The sequence below is a fragment of the Natator depressus genome, chromosome 20, assembly GCF_965152275.1.
Source record: "Natator depressus isolate rNatDep1 chromosome 20, rNatDep2.hap1, whole genome shotgun sequence".
Classification (NCBI taxonomy): domain Eukaryota; kingdom Metazoa; phylum Chordata; order Testudines; family Cheloniidae; genus Natator; species Natator depressus.
The window spans coordinates 26,078,763-26,099,799 of NC_134253.1; the positions used below are offsets into that span (position 1 = coordinate 26,078,763).

General features: G+C 41.0%; 1 protein-coding gene across 10 annotated transcripts; it reads right to left on the reverse strand.

Moving 5' to 3' along the window:
* Window positions 1-20,997, reverse strand: ILF3 (interleukin enhancer binding factor 3). 10 transcript variants are annotated; one of them, XM_074935413.1, is made up of 20 exons: window positions 20,885-20,997; window positions 15,271-15,363; window positions 14,961-15,187; window positions 14,448-14,628; window positions 13,932-14,079; window positions 12,525-12,616; window positions 12,045-12,140; window positions 11,566-11,677; window positions 10,746-10,843; window positions 10,224-10,335; window positions 9,994-10,122; window positions 9,516-9,715; window positions 8,834-9,004; window positions 8,200-8,337; window positions 7,805-7,981; window positions 7,364-7,517; window positions 7,024-7,077; window positions 2,948-3,316; window positions 855-992; window positions 1-647 (listed from the first exon to the last, which is right to left on the reverse strand). In XM_074935413.1, the coding sequence occupies exons 2-20, from the start codon at window positions 15,271-15,273 to the stop codon at window positions 514-516; spliced, it is 2,733 nt and encodes a 910-aa protein (XP_074791514.1). In that variant the 5' UTR covers window positions 15,274-15,363; window positions 20,885-20,997; the 3' UTR covers window positions 1-513. The 10 variants fall into 10 exon arrangements, with proteins under 10 accessions (XP_074791514.1, XP_074791522.1, XP_074791517.1 ...); XM_074935421.1 differs by having other exon boundaries at window positions 5-647; window positions 864-992; window positions 10,012-10,122; XM_074935416.1 differs by having other exon boundaries at window positions 5-647; window positions 10,012-10,122.
* Between the last annotated feature and the right edge of the window lie 40 nt (window positions 20,998-21,037).

Here is a 21,037-nt window from a genome sequence, read left to right on the forward strand (position 1 = left end):
AGTTTGTGTTTATTTGTCTACATTCAGCTTAATCAAGATGTACTGCCTGAATGATCCAGACATACAAAACCCACTCTTTCCCACTGGTTTTTAAAATAAAATCTTCACTTATAAAACTGAAACACTAAAGCATTAAAATACAGAAAGCTTGTTTAACTCACTTCACAAAAGCATTAACAGATGGCATATCCCTTATCTATTTAAAGCCATACTGGGTTAACACTTGAATGACAATTTTAAATAGAAAAAGGATACTGAAATTTTATTAACTCAAAAATTCTATTTAGACAAAGTTGTAATGGCAACTAACAAACCATTAAATACATAGATGTCCAAAATACAGCTAAGTATGGAATTACAGGTACTCGACCATTAGTGACGGATATCACAAAGAGCACTGCAACATGGAAACGGGGGTTTACATGTTTACTGTGATGCAATAAAACTGAATATTCAAAGGGTGCGCAAGTGCGGAAGGTAACAAAACTTCACACCCACGGAGAAAGGGTCGGTTTATCTGTACTGATAATTCATGTTGTGATCGTTTCTGCCATAGCCGCCTTGGGAAGCTTGGTAGGAACTTGGGGGTCCGCTGTAATTCTGGCCTGAACCTGGAGAGCTGTAGTTAGTCTGAGAAGAATATCCACCTGAAATGGAGAGAGAAGAGTTCATCTAAACCATGTTGAGACGAGCTATTTTAACACAACAGTACGCAACAAGAATTGTTGTTACTTATCCAGTCTGGGCTGCCATCCAGCAGAGCACACACAGAAAACAGAAGAGTGGTGACTGCATCTTCGCACCACACACAAAAACATTTAACAAAGGAGAGCCGAAGAGGGTTGTGTACTGACCTTGCTTACCTTGGTAAGACGACCCTCCTCCCCCAGATCCTCCCCCATAGCCGCTGTGTGAACCAGTATTGTATGAGGCACCTCCTGACCCATAGTTATTTCCTCCACCTCCACCACGGCCACTGCCGCCACCGTAACCTGCAATTGAGAACACACGCTGAGCAAGGCTGACAATGAAGTCTGCAACTCTGCTCTTAGACCAGGACACCTTAAAAATATCTAGACTATCAATATAGAACTGAGTTAGTAACAGAAACTGCCAAGGAGTTTATGACTCATCAAGGTAAGGGTTACGGCCAAGTGTTCAATTAGAGAAAATCTTTCCCCTGCAGCCTTTGGCTGGCAAAAGTGCCACAGGCTTAGCTGCCAGCGCAGGAGAGGCTTGATCAGTCAGAGCTGCACCAAGGAGAGACTACGGTCTGAGACAGGGTAACTTCTCCACAGCCTGTACAATTGCATATGGCTGGGGGGTCTGGCCTACAGCTGGAAGAACAGCTCATGCAAGTAAAAAAATACCTTTTGTGGAGAGCGGGGACTTGGGTAATTTTTTGGCTGAGTCACATGGGTGGCCTCAATTAGCCTTGCCTAGCCAAAAACGACATGGGTGTTGTACGTAAACAGGCAGGCTGGCTTTTGGCATAAGTGCCCTGAAGCAGTTTGATTTGTGATGGAAAGACCAGAACTATCAAATGTTTATTCTTCTAAAGTGATTAAAGACTAAATGCCCAACTGATCACGTTAGTGGTAATGTAGCAGACAATATCCACAAAGACGCAGCACAACTGTACAGGCTGTGGAGAAGTTACCCTATAACAGACTATAGTCTCTCCTTGGTACAGCTCTGACTGATCATGGGAAGTAGCATCGGAATGGGAGAGAGATCAGTCTAACAGGCAAAAGGCCAATCCGGTATCTGCTACATTTGGCAGCAAACTACTAAGGCTGTGTGTCTCTACTTAACATGCTACAGCGGCACAGCTGCAGCTCTACTGAATCTCTTCGGTGTAGACACTCACTACAGCGATAGGAGGGGTTCTCCCATTGCTGTAGTTAACCCACCTCCCTGAGAGGCAGTAGCTACATCCATGGAAGAATTCTTCCGTGGACCTAGCACTGTCTATACGAGGGTTTAGGCCAGCTTAGCTTTCTCTCAGGGGTGTAGCTTGTCACACAGCTGAGAGACGTAGCTATGCTGACTTAAGTTTCCAATGTAGACCAGCCCTACGTGTAACAGGGACAGTTTAACTTCACTAACTACCTACATTATTCTAGCAGATTCAGATCCTGAATATGGATACCATCTCACTCTGGAATGAAGTGCACAGGTGTCCATTTTAGAATACAGATTTACATTCACTGGGAGTCCTACTTCTTTCCAGTTGAACACTAAATACGGTATCTAAACTACACGAAATAGGAGGATATATTTATGTCAAACCCACAGATTTTCTGCCCAGAATCACCAGGAATAGAAAGGCCAGCTACACAGAATGGGCCTGCATTTAGAATTTGTAATTCTCTGCATCTCAGACCAGACACATGATCAAGGGCTAGTCAGTCTCTCACTAGCCATCTTTCATTTGGACTGTATATCATGAAGAAACAGGTTTTAGAGTGGTAGCCATGTTAGTCTGTATCAGCAAAACCAACGAGCAGTCCTTGTGGCACCTTAGAGACTAAAATTTATTTGGGCATAAGCTTATACCCAAATAAATTTGTTAGTCTCTAAGGTGCCACAAGGACTCCTCATTGTTTTTGCATGAAGAAACAGTATTTCTGGATAGAAGTGTTTACGGGCCTTGAAGATTCTTTCAAACCCTGTTCATGTCCCTGATTCCACGACACTGCTCCTTAACCAATAAAGGAAGTTTCAGCAGAGCAACACACCCATAATGGACTCTCATGCCAACATGGCATTGAAGTACCATCATCACAACTCCTGAAGCTCACTACAATTCTAATGTTTAAGGCAGTACCACCTGCTCACCCCAAAAAGACTTCATAATCCCTGTGGAAGTCTCTGTCTGGCCCCCAAATGTAGCATTTTAACCTTAAGTATCTACTTAGGTCCTTATAAACAATCCCCCACTCACTGAATTTGCTCTCGTAGTTGTAGTCTGATCCTCCACCAGAGGAGTTGTAGGAATTAGAGTAAGAAGAGTAGTTGCCTTGTCCGTGATTATATCCTTTTTGTTTGCCTTGTGGAGGGCCATAATTGCTGTACTGGTTTTGGTTGTATGACTGCTGTTGCTGGCCTTGGTGGGATTGATACCCTGACCCATAGGAAGGTTTTTGCTGTCCTCCATGCTGCTGCTTCTTTCCAGCATGTTTGGGTGGAACTGGTGAGCTGTAGTTGTCACCACCTTGGTAGTAGGATCCATAGCCAGAGGAGCCCCCGCCGCCACCACCACCTCCACCACTTCCTGTGTTGCCGGAGTGACCACCATTGCTATAAAACTGGCCTGAACAAAGGAAGAGGAAGTCAAACGGTGTTTCTGACAGGCTTGAGGAAACAGTCACTCCACTACTTTGTTTTAAAATACCTTATTAAATGTAAATGGTTGTGTGCCTTGTATCACACTATGATGTTTTGACATTATATAAGCAGCAGTTTAGACTCCAGAACTATTTTGACCAACACAAGAAGATTTAAGTAATTCCAGACAAGGCCAACAGGTGTAACATTTTGTTCATTTAAGTAGATAAGGAATCACGATACACATTGACATAGGATCTTCCAGTTACTATCACTGCTCATTAAACAACTCTTCAAGTCTTAGGAATTAAATGTGTGTAGAACTTTAAGGATCTATATCAAATTCTAGAACTAAGTTCAAGGTGACTAGTGGTTTTTCCAATGCATGTTACAATATCTAACAATTATTACTTAATGTTCTACAAAGTTAGTTGGTCTCATCCTCAAATTACACTGGAGACAAGCTAGCCACCAATGATGATTGAAGCTCATTCTCCACAGAAAAGGAATGAAAATCAGGAAGAATCTTACTCCAGTGACAAGGACTTAGAGCCAACACCCATGCAAATCACTCTAAAATAAAGAGCACTTTCCACATGAAATGCTGTTTGAATAGGAATAATTTGACTGAAATCAAAGATGCCTTATACAAAGCTTATTCAACTGTACCAAAGTGCTCACTCCATCAAATTCTGGCATCAGCATGAACTCAGAAGGTTACCAGAACCCTGTGTTAGGGCTGAGGATCCCCAAAAGGAATAACTGGAATAACCTTGTACTTAGTCTTTTGGCAGCTAGAAACTTATTTTATTTAAACATGTTCAGGTTTAACGGGATTGTTCAGTTCAGGCCCTAGATAATTGGCCTACTTTAATAACTTAAGACGAGAGCAGGTATGTTGCATTTTGATTTTTTAATAAAGGTCATGATTCTTATTTACCAAGAAACAACAGCCACTAGGATCTAGACAAAAACCTGCATCACTGATCACAGTAGAGTACGCACAGCTCCAGGAGCTTAAGTGATGCTTCAGAGACAGGTGGAGTTTTACTGAGTTAAACTACATTAGAAACAAAGGAGGGGTGTAATAAGAACATAGTACTTCTCAAATAGAGAAGAATGTAAGGTTAAAAAGTCAAGGAGTAAACTTGTGACCTTTGTTTTAACAGCTCCACATTTGTGAAACTTTAAAAAGCACATCTGAATGATGAAACGTGAATCAGATCTCATTTCCAACATACAAACTGCAGTTTGTACAGAAGAGCTGGCTCTAGGAACCATCCAGCTTTTTTCTTTATTTTGCATACTAGTTTAAAACTTCTAATATTCCTGGAATAACCATTTAAATGGACTTCACCCCACCTCCAAATTAGGGTAAGGCCCTTTCCACACTATGCAAATAAACATGTTATAACATGTCTTCTTCTGTGGGCAGAAGGCCACATTTCAATAGGGCAGAAACAAGGTTCTTTAATAGTTCTTTCCACCCAAAAGAAGTTATAACATGGTTATACCATACCACAACAAAAAATATTCCTGTAGTGTGTAGCTTGGTACTAAACTCCAGTCTTTGGTACAAACAGAGATCCAGAGTTATAGCAAAAGAATATAGGAAAGAATGCAGAAGTGAGCTTCTTCCGAATGGGAGGTGAGGGAGAAACCTGCATCACCTGAGCTGAAAACGTAAATGGTGGAAGTTGATGCTTTTCCCAAGAGAGTTAAGACAGCTTTTGGGACAGTCATTTCTAGATGAACGCTTTATATTTAACTAAGCAAGTGTTAACACTGTTCAACGCCTAAATTCCACCCCTGTTCAGTTAAAACTACTGAATAAAAATATCCAACACACAAGTTACTTTAACATGTATTCATTTAAAAAAAAAAATGGCATTTTCACCTCATTCAGAACAATATCTATTCCCTTGTATAAAAAGACATTATCTCAAACAATAACTTTCTAAAAAAAATAGGACATGCATTATTTTTTTAAAAAGTGTTCACACTGAATATTTAAAATTTTGCCCAAGGAGGTTTCAGCAACCGGATGTTTGACAGGTTACTGTTTTCACCAGTTTAAATTACTGAGTTAACTCAAATGTTATTGAGCCTCACAAATTAAATTAATGCAATGCTTCAGGATTTGCAGCTAAAAAGAACAGTGACAAAGAAAATACAATTTTGAAACATAAGTATCATAGCAAGAATAAAGGACCGAACACATGATGTTTTATTAAATATTACAGAGTCTCAAAAGGCAATTTATTCCCTGAGACTTCAAACTCTTATGAAGTTTCATTGTCCGGGCTATTAAATACTTCTGCTTTTAGGGCAATGTGCATTTTACAAGAGGCATAAGCTACAGAGAATATCAGATGGCCTGAGCAGCCAGTCAGCCTGCTGGGTTTGCAACCCTTGGACATTTTAGTTTTTGAAGTGCTTTAGGCCCTTTATGCTTGGATCAAAAAAGCCCATTTTTATGTAACTAATGAACCCATGCATTTTTAAGAAGTCATCAAAACTAACACTTTTACATCAACTCCTTAACGCCTGGATATTTATTGTACCAGTATTGGAAGCACAGTACAATACCTTTGACAGTATACTAGCTAGCAGCCACAATAAGTCACACCCCTCCAGCATTTATTCACCAGTGTATTACAAAGGATGTAAAGATTAATTTAGCACATATGATTGCACATACAAGTCACCATTTTGCATGCTTAAAATGCTGGGCTGTACTAGATTCAGAAACGCTGAAAGTATCTTCCCTACTGTCAGAGGCATCAACCCAAGTTCTGGTGTTTATTAAAAGGCTTAAATTTTGTACAAAACCTGCTGTAAATTAAGACAAAGGTAGATTAAAACTTCAGTATTTGTTTCTTAAAAATAAAGTAATGCTTTCCATAAAAAGCAAAGGTGGGCTTTTTGCCTTTATGCTGAACAGAGCTGACTTTAAAATTTGTGCAAATTGCACAAAAACGTTCTTGGATAATTAGTTCCCCCTGTTGTGTACATCAAATTACGACCAAGTTCAAAGGCAAATCACAATAAAAACTGCCACTGTCTTAAGTTCTGCCGGCTAATAGTTTCAGACAAGCTGCGGTGAAAAGCCACTGTTGAGAAACCCAGTGAAGCACAGGGACACAGCACGAACACTTTGGGTTTTGGAGTTCGAGAAAATTGGAGTAAAAAGCTGTTTTTTGCAATACTTTTAGATGATCTAGGAAGACCCAAAATCATGATAGCCGTAGCAGTCTGTGAAAAAGTCACCTACAAAAGGGGGAGACAGAGCAGAGAAAAAAATTAGAATTCTTTTGAAGATGGCAAAATGCGCCACATTTGAAAGTCATGTTTTAGATTTCTCTGCTCCTGTCACCCCCCAATGAAGGCTTCTTCTCAAGACAAATAGCTGTGTATTTTCAGGAAAATCTTATTTCACAAGAGTGGTGGATTGCTTCACATGGCTTAAAGCAGAGAAATTTAAAATATTCACATTTGAAGAGGAAACCTGATGTTACCTGGATTTGAGTTTAAGTTTTAAACATCTGATTCAGCTCCCTTTCATTATTTCTCATTTTAAAATGAACATGCTATGATGGTTCAGGTACAGGTATATCACTGTATGTTGAAACCCAGAGTTCGAGTAACCCCAGTTGGGTGCTGTGTTTCAAAGATTAAAACCTTAACACTTACTATAGCCTGCTGTTGCAGAATTTCCTCCATAACCATAGCTTCCGTATCCAGCTCCTAGAATGGAGGAAAGCAATTACTCTAAGATATTCATTTTCTATTGTTAATGAAAGGAATGAAAAGCTCATTAAAACAAACTTCACTTCCAATAAGCTACAGTGTAAGTTATCTAATTTGTGTAATGTAGGAACTCTATTACCACCTATATGCTTAAACCAAGAAAGCTGATCAACTCCATTGGAGATACCCTACTTGTGAACAGCTACTTCACTTTACATGTATTAAGTTTAACATGCGACAGCAGACATCTAGTTAGTAGAGTGAAACATTCATGGTAACTCACCAGCATTCATATAGCCACCATGATTGCCACCACCATATCCACCTCTGCCTCTGCCACGGCCTCTGATGTTGCCTCCTCTGCCACGTCCACGCAGATTTGGGGGAGGTGGCACTTCATTGTGCATGGGGCCTCCCATTCCAAAACCTGGATTATGCTGCTGTGGAAGAGACACCTTGTTACACAACCCTATTTTTAAATCAGCATTTCAGTGCCCAACCTGAAATGGATTTGTGTTTCTAAAGTCCAGTGCAGGTAGAACTGAGCTACGAACCTGAGTGTTTGGCCCTAATTCTAAACCTAAGGGTAAATCAATCTCCGTTTCTCCGAAGGCAAACTGGGATAACAACCACCCCTCCTCTGCCTCTCTGGGGGGTTGAGTAATATTGCTTAGGTTACATACACAGAACAGAAACATTTAAAATCACCAGCAAGTGTACCTACCTTTACTGCAAACTTGGGTCCTCCCCTTGCAGGTACAGGGGCTCTTTTCTTCTTATTGGGCTCAATAGCAACTGGAGCATCGGGAAACAGCTTCTCTAGGGCAGCTAAAGCAGCATAGGCTTTTGCCACTTTTTTGTTTGAGCCAGCTCCTTGAAATTTCTGCCCATCAACCTCAACCTTAGAAATAGATTAAATAACCATGCTGTGAATCACACAAGAGATGTCACTTTTGTCACTGCTATGTTGGTAAATTATGGCATAGCTTGCTACTTTCATGCACAGTGTCAGACAGAAATTAGTATGAACTAGTGAAATTTTACTAGGCCTGGAAGTTAAAGCTGCACAGAATGTCTGTAAATGTAACCTTGTGTACAGAGGACTACAAAGTCGCTCACCTCCATGACAAAGCGCTTGTCATGGCTGCCACCTGTTTCTGAAATCAGTTCATATTTTAGACCACGCCTCTTCTCATTGAGTTCCATCACTGGATTCTTGCCATGCTTAGTCAGGATTGGTCCCTGTTGTTTCACATTCTAAAATAAATTAGAAGTGCCGTTAAAGGTACAAAGAGCTGTTGGACTTGGAGTTATCCAGTGTATGTTTGTGGTTTTCATAATTAAGGAAAATGTTAGTCTTAAAGGGAAAGTTACATTGAAAGTTAAGTTTGAGGAATAAAAGTTTCAGCTATAACCCTTATAATTATTGTAACTGAAAAGTTAATGATTTTTATCAGTTTTATTTTGCATTTGTCAGCATTATGTATAGTCAGTGTGCTCCTTACTTAGAACACCCCTTTAAAACAGGAGAGAAAAAATCCTCAAATATTTTACGGGATTGTAAGGAGTTTCAGGACACACTATTTAATCAAAACTCCACTGAAACTCAAGTGGACAGTATTCCTTTTAAAAAGTGCTTGAGAGTTTCAGACTCATGAGTGAAAGAATCATTTAAACAGCTTGTCACAACATGGCTCTCCTGAAGGTTGGAGGAAAGATTTGGTCTCAAAAGATGTAAGAAGTCTGTGCTCACCTCTGGAGTTTGCTCTGAGGGAGGAGAAGCAGCACTGGGTGTAGAGATAGTTTCCACTACAGGAGGAGGAGGAGCAACTATTGGTTTCTGTTCTGTTTCCTCTGCCGATTCATCTCCTTTTCCAGACTCTTTGCCTTCCACTCCTGTAGGTAAACCCATATCCTGCAACACCTGGGGGTGCGGGAAGGGAGACAGGCCATTGAGAAGTACTGACACTATATCCTCCATGCCTCTTATACCCCTACTGTGAGATAAGTAGCTGAGAGGGCTGTTTAGAAGTGGATCCACTGGCCCTGTCCCAGAAATTACAACTACCTCCATTCATTCCAAATGTAGTATTAGCCCAAGCTTCATCCATCCCCACTGATGGTGCTAAAACTTCCAGGAGGCTATAACCATTCCCCCAAGCCCTGCAGGCCCTTTAAACATTGGCAACAAGAAGGGTAAAGTCTTTTGGCTAGTGATTTTCTTAATCCGTCAAGGGCTGCTACTATTTCAGTGTTTTAACTTCAACACAAAACTGTACCCAGTGTAGAAGGGCCTACACACTTCACATACGATTTCTAACATGATCTTCCAGAAGATTAAGTTTAAGGGAGTAACTGTTTGGATACTAATGTGTTTTAGAGAAAGGAATTTGAAGGGGGGGGGGGGAGTCTTTACATGAAGACAAAGCTCTTACTTTTACTGCCACATGCAATTTGGCTGTCTTTTTGGAAGGTCCAGATGCCTCAAACGTGCTGCCATCGACTTCCACGGACATAGTAAAGATAGGAGCATGAACCGGACCAGTCTGAGACACAAGTTTGTACTGGAGACCAGGTTTTAGCTGATTTAATTTCATCAGTGCATTCATAGCTTGGGGAGGTTCAGTTTTTTCCTCTAAACAGAAAAACAGTTTGTTTGTTAGACATACACATTTGTTTTAAGACAAACTTGACAACTGAGTTCAGACAATAAGAGGTTACAATCTGCCACTGTGGACTTCTTGTTTAGAAGTACAGATTTGAAAGGATCATTTACAGTAGATAAAGCCTTAAAAAGCAGGAGAAAAATCCAGTCACTCAGATTTACAAGCCATTCCACAAGAAACACTTTCTTCTGCAGTTTGCCCCTCATTTAGTCTGAAAACAGCTCTTAGGCAGCAACTTTTTACCTACCTCTGGTTAACTCAATACCTTTTTTCTGAATCTTCTTTTTCTTTTTGCTGGGAGACTTCTCCTCTCCATCCTCCTCCATAGGACGCTTCATTGGGGTGATGGCATATGTGGTACTGGGGGGAATCTGGACTGTAAAGATCATAAGAGGCAGCTAAATATATCAACTACTGAGTGATGGAGTAGCAAGAGCACTGGGCACTGAGAATGTATTCGTTTATTCCAATACCTACCAGTGTAGTCAACTGGATTTTCGTTCTTTGGTTTCTTGGGCATCTTGGAAGGCAGGGGATCCATCCCCAAGACCTTGTGAAGCTGGCCAAAAGCAGCAAGTCTCAGAGCATGCTAAAAAGATGGAACACATGTTAATGGGATGCACAAGTTGCTAAAGTAATATTTGCTCACTGCAGAGGTTCAAAGAGGAATCTTCTACCCACCCCTGCTCAAAAAAAAAATCAACAAAAAACACACCAAAAAAGACAGCTCAGTTTAAATGGGATGCTCCTTAGAATTCTAAGTTCAATCCAAAACCTGGGCCACAGCGGTAAGTCACTACTTAAAACCTGATACTTTGCTTCTGGCAGATGAAACTATAAATTTCTTTTTTAGTGTGAGACCCATTTTTTTACATGACTAGGTATTAAAAAAATTAAAACCAACCTCAGAGAGGTTACTAGACTACCATTAACCAATATGGAAGTTCAACATAAATTGAACTCATTAAGTTTTTGCAACATCTGTAGGCAAAACTATACCTGAGCACTCTGTGTGATATCTTCCCTTTGTTGTCTGTCTAGATGCCCAATAGCATCAGTGGCTTCTTTTTCACAAGGATCATAAATACCAGAACCATCTGAAGGCAGGAAACAAGGAAGATATGCAGAGAATTATCCTAGTGTTTCTAAAAAAACTAAACTAAGTATTCCCTTGGCATCATTCAACACTCATCTGTGTAACACCGATCAACGTCCAACATTTTGAAATTTATCTGGATTATTTTACAAGTACAATTATAAGTGAAGTTGGTTAATACCACTTAGAAAGTAAGACAACCAATTTAACACTTGTAGAATCTGGTACTTCACACTGCAGGGCTTATCATCATGGGTCCATGTGCCCTAGATAAAACGATGGTACTGTAATACCCATTTATGCTACATATTTTTATGAACTTTTAAATCTCAACTGTGCAAACACAGAATCACAAAAATGTAGGGCTGGAAGGGCCAAGAGGTCATCTTGTCCTTCTCCTCGCGCTGAGGCAGGATCAAGTACACCTAGACCAGTGGTTCTCAACCTGCGGCCCATGGGCCGCTTGCAACCCAATCAGCACAGAGCTACAGCCCATGTGACATCCTCAGGGCCATACAGGTAGTACTGGATGCGGCCCACATACCACACTGTGGGCCATATATGTGACCCACAATGGTAAATAGGTTGAGAACCACTGACTTAGAGCATCCCTGACAATGAGGGGGGCCTTGTAAGTACCACACAATGCTATAATGCACCAAACTTTAATTGCATCCCATGTGATTTCTTGCTTTGAAATGTATACGCAGAGAACCATCTAACCTGGCATAACAATTCCTGATGCAAGACATTCAAGTACTCTTCTCAGGGCCTCACCAGCTCCCATTGGTCTATTAGCTGTTCCAATTGATTTTTCACACAGCAACTCCAGAGGCTGTAAAACATTTGAGATTTTAAAAAGTGAGAGATGCACACATATGACTGTTTTAGGGAAACTTTACAACAAATGCCTAAGCAAAAGCAATAGAATCGCCAAAGTGAATATAAGAAGCAGAGGGCTGTAACTGCCATAAGTTTAGAAATTACTTTAAATTCAGCCTACAGATCCAAAGTATGTGATCATATAGAAAGTCTTCAAGTGTATATTTCAAAAACAAAATGCTTCAATAATGTCTTCAAATTAAAGAAAGTTGCAATTTGTGAAAATGGCATTTCAGACTGAAGAACAGTTCTCTCCAGTGACTTAAAGAATAAAACCAAACAATTCAGAAAACAGTTAAAAAAAAAAAAAAAAGAATTACCCATCCTCTAAGTGGTCCCCAAGTAGGAATCCGAGTACACAGATCTCTCAGCACCCTGATGACTATGACGCACGATTTCAGACCATTAGCCCTGGCCTAGAATAAGTAATCAAGCAAAGGCATATTCAATAAAAATACCAAAACCAATTAATGTGCAGACAAATATTAATTTTTGCAGTGCTACTTTGTCAAGGGTAAACAATATATATTTACATCATTACAATTTTATAACGTAATAGTAATTACAGTGTACAAAAGCGACATTACTCTTAACACAAAGCAGCAACTATGCATCTACTCATTAAAAAAAGTTTCCTCTGAACATTAAATTCGCTTAAGTGCTTCTTTAGCAACTGTATGGTTGACAGACGCTAAGTTCAGCACAACTATCGTCCAATGTTAAAGTACTTTAATATAAAGTTAGATATTTGTAAACTTTAACTGGCTACTTAAAGACAAATATAAGAACAAAATGCAAACCTGGAACCACTTGGCGTGTCGGAGTGACGCCAAGGCAGCAAGGCATTTCTGCCTGTCCAGAACGTCCGGGGTGTCGTTGACTGATAGCGTTTCTATTCGTGGATGGAATAAGAAGACAGGCACAGTTTGACCAAGGGGGTTCTGTCAGGTGGAGAGGGGATGAGGCAGCTTCCTAAAGGGCAGCGGAGGCTCCCAAAAGATCTCGAGCTATACCCTTTACCTGAAAGGATAGCCTGCAGTACACTTCACTTTATTACCCTTAACTGGAACTTCACACTGCAGAGAGGGGGAGATTAATGTAACAGGGAATAGGCTAACTCCTATACTATGAGGGGAAAGAGGAATTCTGTGTAGGAGGGGACAGAAAGCCTATACTGCTTTAACAAAGCTTCAGAAAGTAGAATGCTATGGTACCTAACAGAAAAGGAAGTTTGAACTTAACCCTCACTCTACATCCAGAGCAGAGGTAAAGGCTTTTCTAAAGCCAAGGGAACCCCCTCCGCCCACAAGGCTTGACTGCCCTGGCCCCGGCCCGTGACAGAGTGCGTCCTGTTGGTCAAAGGTCCAGCGTCCCTAAAATTGACAAACTAGAAGGCTTGGTAGACGAAGTCAGATATCAGAACCATAGACAATCAATAGAGCACAAAAATATTCTCCAGTCTGTGCTGCAGCAAAACTGAAGATTTGTGTTAATAGTTTTGAAGTGTCTGAAGACCAGGGTTTTAGATAAGGCTAGTTCGAACACTTGTTATGCATACAAGTTCATGAGTCAAATAGTGTGATGCTTGTGATACAGACCTGATTATAGTAAGAGATTTTTCAAGTGAAAATATTTTTGACGTCTTATTCCAAAGAGTAAGTTTGAATAAGATCATGGATGGCGTCTAACTTTATCCAAAACTCTGCATCACGTCCTGGAATTCTGAACTTTAGCTGATAAAACAGCCAAAGAGACCCAACAGTGCACCTATCATTTTTGCTGCAACACAAACCATTTTATAACACATATCCAATTTTATGTACATGCAAAAGTCATTTACAAGAAGCCTTCAATATTTTTTAAGGTACAAGCTTACATTTGATGTCATTTGTGTGGGCCTTTAACACGGCTAGGTATAAAAAAAGATTTAAACAACATTACATATTAGTGAACTAAAGGCCCAAGTAAGAAAAGTGAAATACCACTTGAAAGGTGCTACTCAATTTTAGGAGTCTGTTTCTAATTATCCACATCCATGGTCTCTTGTAGTATTACAATCTGGAAATTGAATTTGTCTGCATGAAATATTTTTGTCTCAAACAACTTGGACTACCTAAGCTGAAATTGAATAGCACATTTTAACAGTGATTAGCAATAGACAACGTAAGTTCCCAGACTGACTGTTAGCCGTTTTCAGTCTTCCATACCTCCAGCTAACAGTTTTTCCATTTCTTCTCTCACAACAGGGGATGTCAAGTGAATGGTCAGCGTCAATGGAGGCTCCTGTGTGTTCTTAATGATAATTGCAGCTTCGCTCACAGACTGGATTATTTCATATTTATCTTCAGTAATAGTCTACAATATAATAATTTTACCATTTAGAAATTTTCTCTTGGATTTATGCGTTTCTTCCAAGTGCACAGCACCGCCCTTTCCCTTAAGAAGTATCAACAAGCCTCATACGGATGCTATAACTTACTTTTCAGTTTAGTTAGTTTATGAAGTGAGATTATAAAATTATTGTTTGCGGCAAATGACATCCACCTACTTTACAAGGTGTTTCTGTAAAGACAAGGTGGTCCTGTAAAGATATTAACCACATTTTCCCATTCTGTCTTAGTAAGAAGCCTAATATCTATCCCAGGAACCTTCTAGTCCCTTTAATCCATTCACTTGTCTGTGTTCACTGTGACAAGCATACACAATCAAAGGATTTTACTCACAGCAAGCTGTACTCCAAGATTCTCAGCTACTTTGTCCAAGAGACCAGTTGTGGGTTTCTCTTTGCACAGGAGAACTAGCTCAAGATCCAAGTCTCCCTTCAGTAGCAGGCCTTTTGCTACAAGCCCAACACGCATCACTCCACGAAGGGTCCTAGTCAGATGCTCGGCAGCCTTCTGATCCCTGTGAAAGATATGTAAATGCAGTTATGGCAGCACAAAAGTCGAAGCCTGAAGTGCACTTAAAGGGACACTTAAATTAACCTAGCTCACAGGATAAAGCAGTAAAGGTTTAGATCCAAAATATGAGTACTACTACTATACACATACAGGAAAATTACTTGAATTCCATGTTTATTTCCTCTGGCTATGGAATGTCAGAATTAGGGAGAAAATGAGAACTACTGTCTTTTCAAGCACTTCAGAGCACATTACTATCAGTCTAGAGAAAAAAAAAAAACTACTGAAGCACTTGACAGAGTCCCCATAAAACAGCTGACTAGTAATGTTACTTACCCTCCTTCTTTGTTTTCTTCTTCAGCTACTGTTTCCATGGCCTCCGGTTCTGGCTGCTCCCCACTGACTTTTTCCTGTTCATCAATCCAGTCAGATACAGCTTTGAGAGCACGTTCTGTATGGGAGACCATGTTCTGAACTGCCTCCAACTCTTCCTGAGTTGGGTAAACAGCAGAATGTTTTGCCATCACATGGCGGTCATCATTCACAAAAATACGCATTGGTCGCTGAAAAGACAAAATTTGATGCAATTTAATAATAGACTAAGAATAATATTTATTTCTGAAAGCTGGAAATTTCAGAGTCTTACCATTTTTGCTTCTGAATCTTTGCTGAAGCTTTCAAAAAGTACTTATTTAACTTCTTCCTCCAAGGAACCACAACCAATACAGCTTCCTATAATCTGAAAACAGAAAAATAATTACCAATGATTTGTAGGTGGACTGATAAATCATCTGTCTACTTGGTAAGTACATACCTGTAACTCAAATTTGTTATCAAAGTAATGGGTGTATAAACTGTGCAGATTAGGACCATATGAACAGTTTATAGCTGACCAAGTATTCTACCCTGAAGACCAATACCCATAGGCATTGATATAGCAGCTGAACATTAACCCAAATGCAGAATAATGATCAAAATCAAGTTTGCCATACGGACACCATTCTAACATGTATAGATTGCTTTAAAAGTTCTTACTTTGAGAAGAAGGATGAAAACATTCCAGAGCTCATCAAGTGCTACATCAAATATATCTATTTAATAAAGGTTTGACAACCACTACCATACATCCAAGATGTGCAATGCAACATGTGAAATAACTACACAGACCTAAATGTATAATGCCAACCCTATGCTATATTTCATTCAAGAGCACAAAAGGAGTGAGGTTTCATGTTGTCTAAAGACTTAATTATAAGAGTCCAATGGTCTGAGCAAAAAAGACTGCCTGATTTCTAATCCTACCTCTTACACTGTACCCATTGTGGCCTTGGGGAAGTGATTTAGCCTCCCTCTGCCTAAAACGCGCTCTCATTTTCTTTACAAAAAAAATCCACTACACAAGCCCCTCTCCACATTTTAAAGACATGAATTTTTAAGTGCAACCTAACTAAATCCCCAGTTAATGCAAAACTACTTTCCACTAGTGAAGTGGAGTATGAAAAATGGAATCACTGCAAACTTAACTAACCACTACAGTTTCATGGCAAAAGGAACAACCTGGTGTCCTAGCAGAAAGGATCCTCCAATGCCTGCTCATCCCAGACAGGCCTAAGTGATCACTTGCGATAATCTATTTCCCATACCACCACCTCATCCTACTGCCTACAAGTAAACGGGCAGCCTTTTTCAGTATGATGATATATGAGCAAGTATGGTTATGTTCATTGCCTTAACTTTTGTTTTCCTTGTTTCACTATTTGTGTTCTGAGTAGGCATGGCAGAATTCGGGTTTTTTTATACTTCTGACAGATAATACTGATGTCTATTTTTAAGCATTGTTTGTTATTTTTATCAGTTTAAATTTTCACCAGTTGCAGGAAATTACGTGGAGGGTCAAACCATTATTTCATGACAGACGACATTGAGATTCAAAAAATTAAAGCTTTATAACCATTAAAACAAATTGTCAACATCACATGTCAAAATATACAAAGTAAATATCCCTATAACCAACCCTAATAATTCAAACAACATTTTTCTTACTTTGACTATGTGTAAATTTTAATGTTAACATTTTTTCCATCAGTTTGTGTGTTCAATGAAATCCATGTTTATTGATAAAAATCTAATCCTTCCAGGCCTACCTATGAGGAAATACACTTGTGCAGGAATACAAGTGTTTTGATAATTCCCATAATTGTTGTGCTACAGTTGTACAAGAATCTCCATGGAACTACTCATCACTGTTCTGAGGTCATCTTTAGAAACGAACAAAACGCTTTAAAACAGTTTATGCCAGGGTTTCTCAAACTGGGGGTCGGGAGGTTATCATATGGGGAGGTCGCAAGCTGTCGGCCTGCACCCCAAACCCCGCTTTGTATCCAGCATTTATAATGGTGTTAAATATATAAAAAAGGCTTGCTATGTGAAAGGGGTCACCAGTACAAAAGTTTGAGAACCACTGGTTTACGCCATAACTGGTTTTTAACTCTGTATCAACTCAAACTTCTACCCCTTTGTTTCTTCATTGGATCACTCTTTAATAGTAGATAGATGGCAGTAAGATTCATCTCCTAAGGATTCATATCTATTCTTTGTGAAAGGCGACACCTTTCCAAGAACGTTTTCAGATGTGCAGGTGACTTTTGGCATGAAGCCCAAAATACAATCTAGCACCAAACTGGCTTTACCCTTCTAGTTTTAAACAGCAGTAAGAATGCAGGAAGCTATGAAATAAGAATATGACAAGAACCAACAGTTTATTGGAATAGAGACAGTAAATCAAAATCAGTTTGAAAATATTTATCTTTAGTAAGTCTCCATGATTTCTCTCTGCAAAATATTACAAGGTCAATTTATCCCCCACCCCAAACTCCTAGTTTTCTAATAACTTCAAGGAACTAAATTACCTGTTAGGTGCTGGCTAAAAATGTCTAAGCATATGGCATCTCCAACATGAAATTCTTACTGAGCTCAAAAAGGTGATGCAAAGTTATCAAGCCTCAGAGCTAATGAATAAATCTGTAAAGGTTTACAACAGAAATTATAGTTGGAGACAAGTGCTGGCAGACCCTTAACTTCAACACCACTACTGGGCTCTGCCTAATTTCAATTAAGATTTTGTCAAACTGTTTTAAATGCATCCATATTAACCTTGTCTGGCATTTCCTACCTACCTCAGATTTACATGGCAATCGTGTCTCAACTGTATTTTACACATCAGAATCAAATACATGTACTTGAATTTCAGCTGTTTGCAAATGAACATACATCTTCACAAAAAGGGGACTAAATTTTAACTTTTATTACATTAAATTACACTGGGATCCATGCAGACAGGTATCTTAGGAGACAGTAAAAACAAAAACACCCTGATGAGTACTATAAAAATACTTAGCATTGACAATATACTCAGGATGCCATATCACTTTTTCAATAATACTAATTTGCAATTAATCTGGACACATCTTAAATAAATATAAACTATTGTGAGGGGCTAGGAAGAAAAAAATGCTAGCAATGAAGTGTCAAAACACTCAGTATTTTACTAAAGCAGTGCTGCTCTATGTTTTATTAGCTGTATCATCATAGTGCCTAGATCCCCGTCACGGACCAGGACCCCATTGTGCTAGGTGCTGTACCAATACAGAAGGAAAAGGCAGTCCCCCAATCCCACAAAGTAATATCCTATGATGAAGACAACCCACTATCATTAATCCTTTGACACAGCAAGTGGGGAATTTTCACCATGCAGCCTTTTATGATAACATATTAAAAGAAACAGCTAGGGCTGCAATTCTGCAAATATTTACAAACATGATAAACTTTCCTACTGTGAGCAGTCCCATTAGCTCAGTGAGACTACCTGCAATAATAAGGATAAGCATGTACGTGTTTGCAGGACTGAAGCCTAGATGTCAGACAATTCCAGGATTCATTCTTATCCTGTAATACAGAGGTGTGCTGGTATTCTGACATAGCCACACACCTTGTCATATGTTAGGAACATATACAAGTCCTAACCTCTCCAATCCCTGTCCGAAGGCCTGAGTTTGTATTCTGAATACTTGTGAAAGTATTTGTACCAATTCTCAAAAATGTCCTCACCTGTTAGCCAAATATCTATTTAATTTACTAAAAATTACTTTTATATTTATTTGTACCCTGAATATTAATTTTGTAAATAAGTGTTGACAGCCATACATTGATATTTGTTAATGATATCTCATCCAAGTGAGATGAGAAATTCTGAATCGTGTCAATAAAAAAAAATTAAAGGTCACATCCAGAAAATGCTACAGCAGATTAAACTGAAATTTCCAATTTTCTAAGACTAATATTATTTATGCACTTAAGATCACAAAAACTCCTTTTTAATGTGAGAATAAGAAAGAGCTACTTATGGTTTCTGCAGCATCATAGGATTCAGACCTTGCAGGAAAGGTAACCACAGAATAGGTTAAAAACATTAATTCTACTTATGGTGTGAACTATTGACAATGCTTCAGAAAGTTAACATTCAATAAAATGTGGGAAAAGGACTAAAAAAGGTAACACACACACACTTCGAAATCACATCATGCTGTTTACTATGCTAAAACTTCCTCCTATCATTTCCACTTCATGTTTTAACTAATTATTCCAATGCTATAAAGCATTGGGTTCTTGCATTTCAAAGTAATGGCCCAAACTGGCTCATGTGGGTGAAAAGCAAGAGAGTAATTAGAATGCTAAAGGTTTAAAGTTCTGTTTTTTATAAATGTTTCAGAGTAGCAGCTGTGTTACAGTCTGTATCTGCAAAAAGAAAAGGAGTACTTGTGGCACCTTAGAGACTAAATAAACTTGTTAGTCTCTAAGGTGCCACAAGTCCTCCTTTTCTTTTTGCGTTTTTTATAAAGATACCCCATCTATTCTGTGATATCTTAGCTTGATGAGGAAAAAAATAGTTTCTATTTCTCCATTTATACAGTTTTTTTTTTAACTTCCTCAATTTGAATAAGACTGGGTAGTCCATTTCATTTTTGTTTATAACCAGTTCCGTAGGCTTTCAAGTTCTCATTCACTAACAGGACAGGACACATTTTTGAGTTGTCCAAATCTTGGTCCCAGAACAGCCTGTTTGTGGGAAGATTTACAAAACCTGGCTCAAATGTAAAGAGATGCAGGATGTTAATGGAAAGCAGAGATTTCCAGGTTTTTCAGTAGGTATGCCATTACCAATCTGCGAGTCGTACTTTACATTGAATTCTGAGTCACACAGAAATCCAGCAGCTCTGAAAACTGGTCTGAAGTAGAACAAAGGAGAAATTTCAGCTACCAGGGAAGCTGTGGGGAGATGAACTCAATGGGACCCAGCCGGATGTTTCCCCATCTCTGCTCCATGCCCCTTCGGGCCTGTGCTCTGACGGATTCACCCTCCCCCACAGCGCTGTTTCACTGCACTGAGAACGGCAGAGATCTGCAGCCTACTGCCAGGATGCAGGCCTCGGGGAGTAGGTGTCTCCTGCCGCACCAGAGAGCGCCTCGGGCAGGCCCCCGCTCCCCCCACCACCCGCAGCAGGGGAGCACTGAGCGAGCGCGGCTCTCTGCCCGGGCTGCCACTGGTGCACGCCGGGAGGCGGCCTACCCGGGACGCGGCGCTCCGCCCTCTGCAGGAGGAGCGGGCGGCCCCGGGACGGCGGGAGGGGGGAAATCCCTGCATCGCGCCGCGCGGGGGGGGAGGGGGGAGGGGGGAGGAAGGGAGGAAGGAAGGATCGGGCCCCCCACGCGAGGAGCAGCCGCCGCCGCCATTTGCAAAGGCGGCAGCGAGAACAAAGCGGCCCCGAGCAGCGCGTGGAGCCGCGGCCGCGCGAGACCCCGCACGCGCCACCCCCCGCCCCAAGCCGGGCAGCGCGCGAGGGGGTGAGCGAGGTGCGCGCGCAGCACCCCCCTGTGAGCCCGCGCCGTACCACTCCCCCCACCCCCCGCTTTTACTCCCGGCCCAACCGCCATCCGCCGCCATTTTGTCTCCACAGCACAATGGGGCGAGCGGAGTGGGGGGCCGGGCCGGGCCCGGGCGGGGACCAGGCACCCGCTCGCCTTCAGGCCGGGCAGGAAGGGGCCGCCAGGCCTCGGAGTAGGCCCAGCACCGCCCCCCCGCGGCCCAGCACCGCCCCCCCTTCCTCCGCCTCAGCGCGGGGAGTCCCTCGGGCCGGGGGCGGCCCCTACTTCGCCCGGCCCCGCTCCCCGGCTGCTGCCCGGCTCCCCGAGGCCGCACTCACCGGCCGGGCCGTGCCCACCGCCGCCGGCTCCCCACACGGTGCGGTGCGCAGCGCTGTTCGGCTCCGACTGCAGCGAGGGGGGAGGAGCCGGCGGGAGAATGGGGGAGGGGGGCCGTCGGGGGGGGGGCAGGGAGGGATCACGTGGGGAGGCCG